Source organism: Peromyscus maniculatus, chromosome 20 (genome assembly GCF_049852395.1).
Source record: "Peromyscus maniculatus bairdii isolate BWxNUB_F1_BW_parent chromosome 20, HU_Pman_BW_mat_3.1, whole genome shotgun sequence".
NCBI classification, from domain to species: domain Eukaryota; kingdom Metazoa; phylum Chordata; class Mammalia; order Rodentia; family Cricetidae; genus Peromyscus; species Peromyscus maniculatus.
Window position 1 is genome coordinate 29,906,747 of NC_134871.1, and position 12,932 is coordinate 29,919,678.

At 42.0% G+C, this 12,932-nt stretch overlaps 1 protein-coding gene across 1 annotated transcript in view; it reads right to left on the reverse strand.

The window, feature by feature from the left end:
* Ptdss1 (phosphatidylserine synthase 1) overlaps positions 1-12,932 on the reverse strand; it is a 69,739-nt gene that overhangs the window by 47,412 nt on the left and 9,395 nt on the right. The window contains exons 2-4 of the mRNA XM_006977624.4: positions 10,134-10,225; positions 4,662-4,706; positions 1,553-1,677 (exon numbers count right to left, since the gene is read on the reverse strand). Coding sequence (XP_006977686.1) covers positions 1,553-1,677; positions 4,662-4,706; positions 10,134-10,225 — 262 coding nt within the window. The remainder of the gene's footprint in view (positions 1-1,552; positions 1,678-4,661; positions 4,707-10,133; positions 10,226-12,932) is intronic.

A 12,932-nucleotide genomic window follows, 5' to 3' on the forward strand; every position in this document is an offset into this window, starting at 1 on the left:
GCTGTGTACCCTAGAAAACTTAAGATAAACATTTAGAAGTATCATCCCAAAAAGGTTGAGCCATTCTGTGATGATGATTACTTCCTTATCTTTTAAGCTCTTTGTTATTTTTTAATTGACAGAGCAAATGTCTGTGCTCCAATGCCTATTCTTTCTCCAGAATACCACAGCTTTTCCTTCAACCTGTGTTGGGTAGTAGGCATTCAAAACACTAAAAGACAATGTCAGAGTAAAAAGCAATAGCTACTGACTTTGGTTTTAGCCCCTGACTCCCTTGCAGTTTCCTGAGGAGAAAGGGTACTGAGATCTTTTGTACTAGTGGTCTTTGACCTGTTTCAGAAGGAGTTCCTAATGCCTCGGAAACTTCAGAGTGTTGGAGTGTCTCCTACTCTAATAGGTCAATATTTGGTAGCTCCTGGGCAGGTGAGAGCTCAGTACTAAAAGACAAAGAAGTATTAGAAACCAAATTTCCAGACCCACCTTGCATCCTGTGACAAAACCTCCATGAAAGCCCTTCAACTGTAGGGTTTGGAGAGCTTTGAGGAGAGTGACACATTTGCATGCTGGGACTGTGGTATACCTTACCTCTAAAGGGACTGAAGTTGCTGCATTTGGAACCCTGCCAGCCATCAAATCAAGTACCTCTTCTCTTGCCATTCATCTGCATCTCATACCATATCCCTTTAAATAAATTGGTAAAATGGATCCCTGAGTCCTGCAGGCTGAAGTCATGAAGACAGTGCAATGCTTCTATGTGTGGCTGCGTATTCAGAAACACAAGCGGCAATATAGGCTTGTGACTCACATGGAATGACTTCTTAGTTATGGGGACTAACAATTCATGAACATAGTGTGGCTGGTGTCAGAAGAGATGGAGAACTGAATAGTTTGGACAAAAACCACATCTCATCACAGAAATGATCGCTGTGAGTATAAAGATTTTTCTTCCCAAATATATAGTCTTATCAATAAAAGAAAGTAAAAATAATAGTTGTTCTAGCTAACACTAAAAAGGGTTCACATATGTGTGTTCTAAATACATAACAAATAAAATTTGCCCCGTTGTGCATGCAGGTAGAAGGACTATACCATCAGGCTTCAGGCACAATAGCAGAAGTACTAAGCATGACCCTGACTGGTACAGCAGTAGCTGAAGAGACCAGTGTGTGCCAAGCACTGTGCAGGTCTTGTGGGATGCTTAGATATCATTACTCTGTTCAGTTCATAATAAGCCCTCCCCATCTACCACATGCATTAACATTTTCACCTTGCAGAACAGATAAATGATACAAGCAGAGTTCAGGACCAAGGCCATGTGATGGGAGTGTGTGCAGTATGTGTATTCCTCTTAGCATATGCCCTTGTTTCATGAGAGGTTTTCATTTTCCTGGATGACATCGCTTTGGAAAATCCACATAACAGTGCACCCTGAGATCTAGTTTTTAGCTATACACCCAGGAAATAAGGAAAGGGATCAACTTAAAATGTGGACTCTATATCCTGTACCCAGGACCCTACCAAATTCACAACAGGGCCACTAACAAGTACATACCATGATGTCCGCTTCTCTTGTAGCATATCGAAGATTGGGATCTAGCCAATACATTAGGGATTTAACCTGCTCGAAGTTCAGGAAAAGGAGAAAGACCAAGAAGAGGAAGTACAGCACACTGAGGCCTGATGGAAACAAAATAAGGTCAAGTTTAGGAGAGACATACATTAGACCAAGTGGCTTAGAGTTAGACTATTCATGAATATCACAATGTAGCCTTTTGAGAATTTATCATAGCCAGGTATTTTCTTGGGTGAGAGGATCTGACACACAGTCCTAACTCAGGTTGAGAGGGATTCTTCTCTCTGAGGAAATGCTACTTAAGCTAAGCCTTGAAGGACCAGCAGCCAGATAATGTGTAAGGTGGGTTTGGGGGAACATGAAGTAGAGAAAGGCCATGAAAATATGTCCCTGAAGAGAGATATCTCACTGTGAGGCTGCGGTGATGGTAGAGAGGGGGATGAACTAAGGGGTGTTGAAGTGACAGGATTAATTTCCTTCCAAGGTCAATGGGGAAAAAGATGAACAAAACAATGTTTTATGAAGGTGAATGAACAGACTACGGGGGTCACACTTTCATATTCTATCTGAGACTTATCCTTCACATTAGCCCTGACAAGTACTATTTTCTTGTCATACCTATCATAATTGCTATCCTAAATAACAAAACACCATGTCATTTAAAAAAGTAAATCCAGCTGGGCAGTGGTGGCACATGCCTTTACTCCCAGCACTTGGGAGGCGGAGGCAGGAGGATCTCTGTGAGTTTGAGGCCAGCCTGGTCTATACAGTGAGTTCCAGGATGACCAGGGAGACACAGAGAATCTCTGTCTCCAAAAAACCAAACAAATAACAAAAAACAAACAAAAAAGTGAAGCCACTAATACACTACAAGGCAAAAGCTTGTATGTTACTTTTCTAAAAGACTTGACACTCCCTACCCCGTCACCAGAAGGGACTGCCATTTCTTCTGTTAGGCCTACTGGAATTAGATTGGTGATGCAGGGCATCCCGACATTGTCAAACTTATCACCTGGAATCATAAACTTGGCTTAGTTCTGATCTCTAAACAGCCACCCTGGAGAAGAGGATGTTTGTATCCGGAATGAATCCATAACAAGGGCTGCAGCCCCAGGCCTTCTAGCTCAGCCCCTCTCCACTCACCAAGGGGAACACTGCACTGAGGCCTCCAGCAGGGCCAACACAGCCACACATCCCAGGGCCAAGGAACATAAATTTTCTGATACATGAGAACTACCTTGGGTTTGCAATTTATATACCAGTTTTATAAATTTTCATCTTTAATGAACCCACACACACACACACTATAATGTTTTAAAATTACAATCTTTGTTGAACAATTCTTTTAAGAGAGAAAAAATGACCTATGACACAGAAATGTTTAGACTACAGTTTGGGGCTGGGCATTGAGGACTATGAAACCATGGCTACTACAGCAAAAATTGTGTGTGTGTGTGTGTGTGTGTGTGTGTGTGTGTGTGTGTGTGTGTGTGTGTAAGCATGCATGCTGGGGAAGGCTTGGGGTGCTGGGGGTAAACAGGTCCATAAACTTGTGAAGCAAGCACTTTATCAACTGAGCTACCTTTGTAGCCCCAGGAATATTTTTTTCAAGTAGTAAATAAAATCCTAGGAAAATGTTCCTGATGTCCTTTGCACCACACTCTTCACCCCACCCACAAGCCTGAATGTTTCCATCTATGCTGGCTCTCTGCTCTTTTGCTCACTGTTCTTCCCTGCCTACCTGAGCCTGTAAAATGCCAAGTACTTCCAGCCATGAGACCACCTTAGCAGCCTCTTTACCTAAGGCCCTGCTCCCCCATTGTGCTACATTCACAGACCTTGAGTTGCATCCAAATTTTAGATTGAGTCACTCCCTCAGGCCTCCCCTCATTACTCCAGTGGAAGCAGCCACTTGGTCACTGTCACTTCACCCAGCTTGAACGAGCTAGTGCTTAGTAACAATTTCTGACTATTGATTAATAGTTTACTCCCTATTGTTGTCCTCTGGTCCTTGGCTGGAAGAGAAGCTCCCAAGGACAAGGTCTTAATTGTCTTATTCTCCTGGATAGCCTAGGTATTCAAGTCTGTCACATACTCAGTGAACAGAGCTGGTAAGATGAAGAGAACCCCAGCACTCAGGGGAATCTCTACAGGTTCAAGGCCAGCTTGATCTACATAGTGAGTTCCAGGACATCCAGAACTACACAGATCTGTCTCAAAACAACAAAACAAAAAACAAAGATGAAGAGATACCTTTTCTAGCTGAAGGATGTAATAAGGAGGGCAAGTTTAGCAAAATATCCTCTTACATTTCCAAGCATGGTTAAACTGCCTTAACTTACAATAATTTATTGTATGGCTTACTTGGGCAGGTTGAAGAAAAACATTCTAAGTATTAAAAATTTATCTTACGCTCACTCAGGCCATTTGACTTTCTGAATTTCAGAATCAAGTAACAATAAGACTCAATATTTATAAGCTTAATAACAAAACCAGACCAGATGAAGGCTCTGTATACCAGAAGAGGTTTCTCTTTTCCAAATTCCTAGAAACTGCACTGCTGGGCTTCCACAGATAAGACAAACGTGTTCCTAACATGACCTTGAGCTTGCACTAGTAGAGGAAACAAGTCAGAAAACAGGGGCCTTTGCTGAAGCCAAGCTCTGAAATACGAAATAAAAGCATTAGTGCAGGCACATGGAAAGGGTACCTATCTATGTGTGAGAATTTGTGGTATCACCAACCACTTATTTTTGATCAAAGAATCTTAGCAACATTTTTTTGTATTAGGTACACTAAAAAATTGGTTTGTTTGTTTTGTTTTTAAGCTACAATATAAAACCACTATCATGATACACAGAGAAAAGATTTTTGTTTTGTTTTGTTTTTGTTTTTTTGAGACAGGGTTTTTCTGTGTAGCCTTGGCTGTCCTGCAACTCCCTCTGTAGACCAGACTAGTCTTGAACTCACAGAGATCCACCTGCCTCTGCCTCCCAAGTGCTGGAACTAAAGGCGTGTGTCACCATTGCCTGGTGAGAAAAAATTTTTTAAAGTAGAAAGAATTTTGTCATCTACTAATGGGACTCACCAAAAACCATTCGCCATAAGGCTGGATGCGGTCGAGTAAATGGACCTGCAAAGAGAGGACATGAAGTTAAAATAAACTGGATTGAGCCAGAAAAGAAAGCTCTGTTGAGCTACATACAGGTAACAATGAGAAAGGCTCTCCACTGTTAATTTTCTCTTTTCTTTTCCCACACCTTTTCAAACAGTCTTCTTTACCTTGAAAAACATGCCAAAAGGGAGATGCCAGGCAGGACTTTCTTCCCAGCCTGTTACAGCATAGGATCAACCTTCAGCTGCCCACTGCTGGAACTGACCCTAGGAGCTGGTGACAAAACAGGGAAGGATCCACAGCTATCTTCAGTGTTTCTCCAGCTCCAGCCAGCACAGGTAGTGTTGGTCAGTGGCATCTTCACATGGGAACTGAAGGTCATGGCAAGGATGGCTCCAAGTAGGGTTCAATGTAGAAGTAGCAGAGTACAACCTGGTTTTGTTTGTTTGTTTAATATCCAATGCGCAAAACAATCATGTCAAGCAGGTGTTGTAAGCAGGTTTGAGGAACAACAAGATGAGGAAACAGGCTTAGAATGATGAAGCAGTCTGCATTCAGCCACACAGTCTGCCAATAGTGTAAGTACAGTTAGATTCTGAAGCTTCTCAGTCAAGTCTAGAGTCACTGAGATGCACAGTCATGAGAGATCATAGGGTCAAGGGAAGGTCTTTATTACAGAATATACCCAGGGCCCACAAAAACTAGAAGAGCCACTGGAAGGTCCTCTTCTAAGAAGTCTCATAACTAACTGTAGGTTTTGTTGTTGTTTGTTTGTTAAAGGAAACAAAGAAGAATGGAGACTAGCAAAGGAGGAGGTGCATCGTAGGGGATGTGAAGTAGACACCATACGCCTCCTTCCCTGACCTCCCAAGGGCTCTTATACTACACTTCCTTATAGAATGACATCTCCCTACAGGGCTAGGAAGAAGCCTAGGAACCGAATCCTGCCACACCCACCCACTGACAAGGGATTCCCGTGAGTGTCCACCCCTCTCCCATTTAACTCAGGTACACCCTAAACCACCAGAGGTAATCCTAATCCCTTGAAAATGTTCAGTCAGTATACACCTATTAGACATCTGTATGCCCACTGGCCTCTGGGTATTATAAATCCCTGTCCTCAGGACTAGGCAAGAGAATTATATGCCCCAATTCTAACCCAAAAGACTTGAGAACAAGTACACTAAAGAGCTTCTAGGAAATAATTTTTCAAGCTCAGCGTCATGGCACAAGCTTATAGTCTAAGAGCACAGGAAGTAGAGGCAAGAGGATTAGGAATTCAAGGCCAGCCTGGGCCTCATAACTAGACCATGTCTCAAAAATCAAAAGCAGGAGGCTAGGTAGGTGGCTTAGTGGGTAACCATTTGTTAGGCAGATATAAGGACCTAAATGCACATCCCAGAAAGCTGATTGCAACAGCATACATTTATAATCTCAGGGTTCCAATGCTGAGATGGGAGGCAGAGACAGAAGAATCTCCAGAAGCTCACAAGCCACATACCCTGACATACACAGTGGTAAACAACAAAGAGAGCCAACACCTAAGGCTATCACTGACCTGCACCCACCCATATCAACAAGGGCACATAAATGCACACCCATTACACACACAAAGATTTTTGAAAATCTAAAACAAGTTGTTTCACTCATAACAACATAGAAAACCACCTAAGCTCATCTGCTGCTGGACAATACTCACCCTGAGTGTCAGCTGAAGACCACCCAGGTGGAGAGGCCCAAGGTTAACCACTCACAAAGACAGTTGGGACTCTACAGCCACTTGCTGCATTATCCAAGCTCAAGGGCCTCTCTGAACTCAACATTATGTAAGTGTCAACAATCCCCTTATCCTTTAAGCTATTCCGAGGAGGGTTTTCTAGTACTCAATTTACTCAGGCCCTACAAAAGAAAAAACAAAAATCAGAGCCCTGTCTATAAGAGTAGACCAAAACTACCACACTGGTGTCGTATCTGAATTCACAAATGCAAGATGCAGCACATGGTCATGAACACAGACTGACTTACATACAAGCATTTGGAACAGCTTTTCATAGGTCAAGGACAAATGCCTATAAAGGGGTATGCTATACTTGAAGGCATGTCCCCAAATGTCTCTGAAGGAAAACATGAGTTTGGGACTCCCATTCTCACATTCGTTTTCATTACTTCACTTGGGAACATGAGACAAGGGTAAGAAGAACAGAGTAAGGTAACAACACTAGAGCCAGAGATGAGTCATGTAATATATACTCTGCTTGAGAATGTACCCTTCTATAGTGCCTTCTGGGAAGGCCAGCAGCCTGAAAGCTAGAGCTCAGGGAAAGGCTGCAAACTCTCTGAAGGGACCCCCAAAGCTATTTCTTTTTTTTTTTTTTAAGATTTATTTATCTATTTATCTATCTATTTATTATTTATTTATTTATTATGTATATACAGGCCAGGAAAGGGCACCAAAGCTCATTATAAATCGTTGTGAGCCACCATGTGGTTGCTGGGGATTGAACTAATGACCTCTGGAAGAGCAGCCAGATGTTCTTAACCACTGAACCATCGTTCCAGACCCTAGGCTACTTCTAAAGCATTCTTCCACATGGAAAAATGAGTTTTACAACCTATATAAAGTGTGAACAAGTGACCTTTAGAAAACAAATTATGTAAACATGTGTGCTATGTAAGCATGGCTTCAAGAAAATCCCACAGCCTGCCTTCCTGATGCTATGGTTTGATAAGTTTTGTCCCCTGGAAGCTCTGGAAATGCATGCTGAAATCTGATTGCTTCCTTGGATGACTGCTGCTGTGGTGGTGTTGGGAAGAGGGGCATTTAAGAGGTGTTTGGATGATTAATGCAGCTCTTTAGTTATTTAGTTATTGTTAATTAATTAGTTAATGGGTTTGAGCCTGTGTTGTTTATCTGAAGTGTAGGTTATTATAAAGACATCTGCATCTCCTGTTTTATCTCTTCACAGGGAAGTTCAGAACAATCTTCTAGCTTCTTCCAATCATAGACCATCTGCAGGTAGCAGAGTAGCACCACACCTAACCTTCACCTGCCTTCTGCAATATCCAAAGCATGCTATGCATAGGTCAACCAAGTCCACACTATGGGAAAAGAAAAGCTGACAGTAAAGAAAAGAAACAGAATGAAGGGGAACATATTACACAGCCAGATGAAGGCCCCATATAATGCACCTAATAAGAGAGATGACTGGAGCAAGGCTGAGGAAGGAAGATGCAGACCCAGGCCTGAAAGCCAGGCAGACAGGGCCAGGCAGGCGACCTCTGATGATGACCCTGGTGGTTACAGGTTTCAGCCATCAGTTTGGGAAACCTAAAGGCCTTTGTCATAGACCATGCAGTATTGTTGATGTAACCAACTGTCTTATTAAATAAGAAACACAGAAACAATGCAAAAGAGAAAGCCGAGAGGTCAGAGCTCAGAGCTAAAATCTCACCCTTCCGCCTGCGGTGTCCCAGCTTCCCAAAAGAGAGCTACTTCCTGTCTGTACGGCTTTTTTACAGTATTGTTATTCTGCCTTCTCATTGGTTGTAAACCCAAACATGTGACTGCCTCGTCACTGTCTGTATGTACAGCCCCCTAGGTCTTAAAAGCATATGTCTCCAATGCTGGCTGTATCCCTGAACACACAGAGATCTATGGGATTAAAGGCGTGTGCACCACCGCCACACTCTTGCTATGGCTCTAAATAGCTCTGACCCCCGGGCAACTTTATTTATTAACATACAATCAAAATCACATTTCAGTACAATTAGATTACCACCACACAGTATCATTCAGAATGAGATTCCTATGCCATACATAGCAATCTATCAAAGCATGGGCACCCACATGATAAATACATCTTGAAGGATACCATTTAAAATCTGAGAAGATCTGCTGCATAACCCATAAGGAAGACTGCCAAAAACTCAGAGGTGTGAGAAAAATACAATATACTGAACATTTAGAAATGGGTACAGATAGCCAGGCTGTGCTGGCACACGGCTTTATTCCCAGCACTCGGGAGGCAGAGGCAGGCGGATCTCTGTGAGTTCGAGGCCACCCTGGGCTACAGAGTGAGTTCCAGGACAGGCTCCAAAGCTACACAGAGAAACCCCATCTCAAAAAGAAAGAAAGAAAGAAAGAAAGAAAGAAAGAAAGAAAGAAAGAAAGAAAGAAAGAAAGAAAGAAAGAAAGAAAGAAAGAAAGAAAGAAAGAAATGGGTTCAGAGAACAAGCACAGAATATTCTAGAAAGGAGGTATGGAAAGGAATTAAGAACAAAATATAGCAATTTATAAGGAACACTTCAGAGGGAAGGTATGAGTTAATTAGAAGAATGCAAGAAAGGTTTTGCTTCTTTCTTTCTCTAATCCTGACAGAGCAGGTCCAGAATCATCAAATTTCTGGTCAATCCAAATGCACAATCAGCAAAGATAATTGTGATAGCAGGTGCCAAATTGCTTAAGTAATAAATACTCATTGGAGCTAGTTCTGCCGAGAGAGAGAGAGAGAGAGAGAGAGAGAGAGAGAGAGAGAGAGAGAGAGAGAGAGAGAGAGAGAAAGGGAGGAAGAGAGGAAGAGAGAGAGAGAAAGAGAGGAAGAGAGAAAGAGGGAGGGAAGGAGGGAGGGAGGCAGGGAGAGAGGGAAAGAAAAACAGTAACTGAGTACTGTACAGCTGTTAATAATAAAAAAAAATCAAGGAAAAGAACAGCTGAGCAGGACACAGCAGTGTATGCCTATAATCATTTGTGATCCCAGCACTCAGGAGGCCAAAGCAAGAAGATCAAGCAATCAAGGCCACCCTGTGCTGTCTAGCCAATTCCAGACAGCTTTGGAATACATACGGAGATCTTACCCCCAACCCCAAAACACAATTACGTAACAAACAAACAAAAAGAACAGTTATAAAGAGCTTAGCATGCATCAGAGTTTGCACCGGGTTGGCTCCCAAGGGTTCATGTTTGATCCCAGTGTAGGAATATTAAAAGGTAGTGAAAGCTGTAGGAAGCAGGATCTAGTGGGAAGTCATGAGACAATGCACTATGATGCAAAGGCAAGAAGTCTCACCAAAAGTCAGTAACATAGAATGGACTTCAGCTTCCAACCTGTGAGTTTCAAAACCTCCATTCTTTATGATGTATATAGTCCTAAGTATTTTTATACCAATAAAAAACAAGCCAACACATGGATTTAATATTATTAATTTAGTTAGCTCTCACAATATCTTCCTGTTATCCCCACCACACAGCAGAGAAACTGAAACACATTTAAGGACGGGGGGGGGGGGGGGGGCCACAGAGCTGAGAGGAGGCAGAACAGGCAGTCTGCCTACAGAGTCTGTGCCCATGACTGCTATACAAAACCCATCTTATAGATGACTTGCATCTTAAAAAGTCAGGAGGGCATGATGCATAGGAGAACTACAACAGCTCAGGACATTACTTACCATTGGGGAATGCTAACACACTGATGATGAGGAAGAAGAAAATAACTGAGAGGATGCCTCTCCAGATGTTGTCTTCAGGAACAGAGTCATCCCTGAAAATAGAAAACACTGAGAATTCATTCTCAGATCTAAGCAGGAAACCAAACAGTAGTATGCTTTCCACAGTCTAACACCTGGAGACTGCAGATTTTCTTTTGCTGACCGAAGTCACTACACACAGTTTACTGCTTAGTGTCACTTCCTAAAACCAACACTCTCATAATTTATTAATTTATGTTAAGAACAGTTGCCTAGTTCTTACAGGAAAGGCAACTGGGGGCTGAAAGTACAGCTCAGCAGTGCTGTGAGTATTTAGCACACAGAAAACTCGTCTCCAACACCAAAATTATATTAAATAATATATAAATAAAACCAATCATCTTAAACACCAACATACATTCTATTCAAACATGATTTGAGACTCACTGTTCTTCAAAGACAAAAACAAAAACCCAAGATGTGAAAACACAAGGTTCGTTTTTGAGAAATGTCTTTTGATGACAAAAACAATAAAAGATGCACTTGGTTGATGCAGAAAGGGGCAAGAAAATTTTCAAAAAGTCAGAATGGAACAAGAGATCACCAGGAAGGCAGCAATGTAACAAGATTATATCAAATACTCTTGAAAATGGGAAGCTGGGGATTTATAGCATGTAGAAAGAGGAATGAAAACAGGTAACAGGAAAGTGACCCGTAAAAAGAAAATCAAGAGGAGGAGAAAAAAAACTCACAAGATTTAAAATCAGAGCAGAAGCAGAATGAGAAAGAAGGAAATGGCTACCCTTCCTCCCAGGCACAACCTTTCTAACATCACCTGTCTATTGCCCCATCATCCCAGTGATTAGCCTGGTCCCTTCAGTGATTGATGTGTTCCCTGTCTACCTTGCCAGAGCATACTTTGAAATAGGGACTTATTCCCCTCCGTTCTTGGGACCTGACACATGCTACACACTCAACAGATATTGCAGACTGACAGTTTATAAGGAACTATGCAAACACAATGTTGGACACTTTATGTTGAAAGAGCAAAACAGACAGACTGACAGACATTGACTGGCAGCATATGTGGGACTCAAGAAAAGCAAATGCAAAGGGAGAATAGAAACATAAGACAAGAAGGAGGTTTCCTGAATTATTGATAATTTCTGAGAAGCTTGGGAGAAGAAAGTTCAGCACTGCAGTTTTTAAAACTCAGAATGAGTAGGCAGAAAGTACGACATGAAACAGAAAGGAAGGCAATATTTTAAAGACAAGGAGACAAGTAGCAAGCAACTAAAATTGATTTTTAAAAAAAGATGATGAATTTGTACTGAGCAGTGGTGGTTCATGCCTTTAATCTCAACACTTGGGAAGCAGAGGCAGAGGCATGCGGATCTCTGAGTTCAAGACCAGCCTGGTCTACAGTGAGTTCCAGGACAGCCAGGGCTACATGGAGAAACCCTGTCTCAAGGAAGAGAGAGAGAGAGAGAGAGAGAGAGAGAGAGAGAGAGAGAGAGAGAGAGAGAGAGAGAGACAGAGAGAGAGAGAGAGAGAGAGACAGAGAGAGAGAGAGAGAGAGAGAAGAAAGAAACAGCAGCAGCTGAATTTATATAGTGAAAAGCATTACTGAAGGAAAAATAAGAGATAAAAAAAAAATCTTAGAAGGACCAGCAAGATAACCCAGTTGGTAAAAGGCTCTTGGTGTGCAAATCTTTGATGCCCAAACCTGTACAAAGATGGAAGGAGAGATCAAGATTGTCCTCTAGTCTCTACATACATGCTGTGGCACACAAGCCCACATACACTCTCTCTCTCTCTTTCACACAATAAATAAATTTTAGAAATTTTAGGGAAAAAAGTTTTCACACAAAAACAAGTCTGAGTCATCAGAACATGAAGAAACACGGAATGAAATAATGAGTTACCTTGATAAGGACCAAGTCCTTGGATATTGGTTTAAAAAACAAAAGTTAAGTTAGATGCCAGCTTCTATGCAGGCAGCTAAGTTTCTGCCAGCAAGTCATCAGCTTCTAGAGTTAGGACAGGGCTGAGCACAGATTTTGAAATGAGATCACACAGTATTTCCTAGACTGTCCTCTGTGCCAAGTAGTGTAACAAACGCCAGTTTCTTCACAGAGCATACTCCAATGCCAAACCTCAGAAGCCAACAAATCTCATAGGCCAGCACTGTGCAATTTTATTTTAATGGACACCCCAATAATTTACTGACCACCACGTCACCTTAAAAATGCCAGCTTGGTCCTTATAAGGGGACTTACAATGCCCTTTGGTTGAAGCAAGGAGGCTCCATATTCTCTTTCTAGGGTACTAGGTCTCACTGAAGAATGGCTGTACAGGAGAAAGACAACATCCTCATTCAAAATAACACCCCACTGCCCTTGCTGTGAGATGGTGACAATAACAGCTCCTCTTTATCAAGAATCTAGTGTGTATTAAGCACTTGACAGACAGTTAATTAACACTATTGCTAATTTTCACAGCCAAATGCAAAATAGATATTATCAACCACATCTTAAAAATGACACAATTGCTCAGAAAGGTTGAATAACTTTCCCACAGCTGCAGAAGTTAGAAGATGCAGCGTTGGCATGGGAACCAGGGCTGCTAGATCCTAAGGATGACGCTTCCCCTATGTCCAGCTGCTGGGAGGGTTTTTCCTGACCCAGGAAGTCAGTGTGAGTCATGACAGAGGCAAAGAGTTGGCAGGAAGGACTTTGACAGGCGCATTATATATATGCTACAAGTTAAACTCCAGGGTAA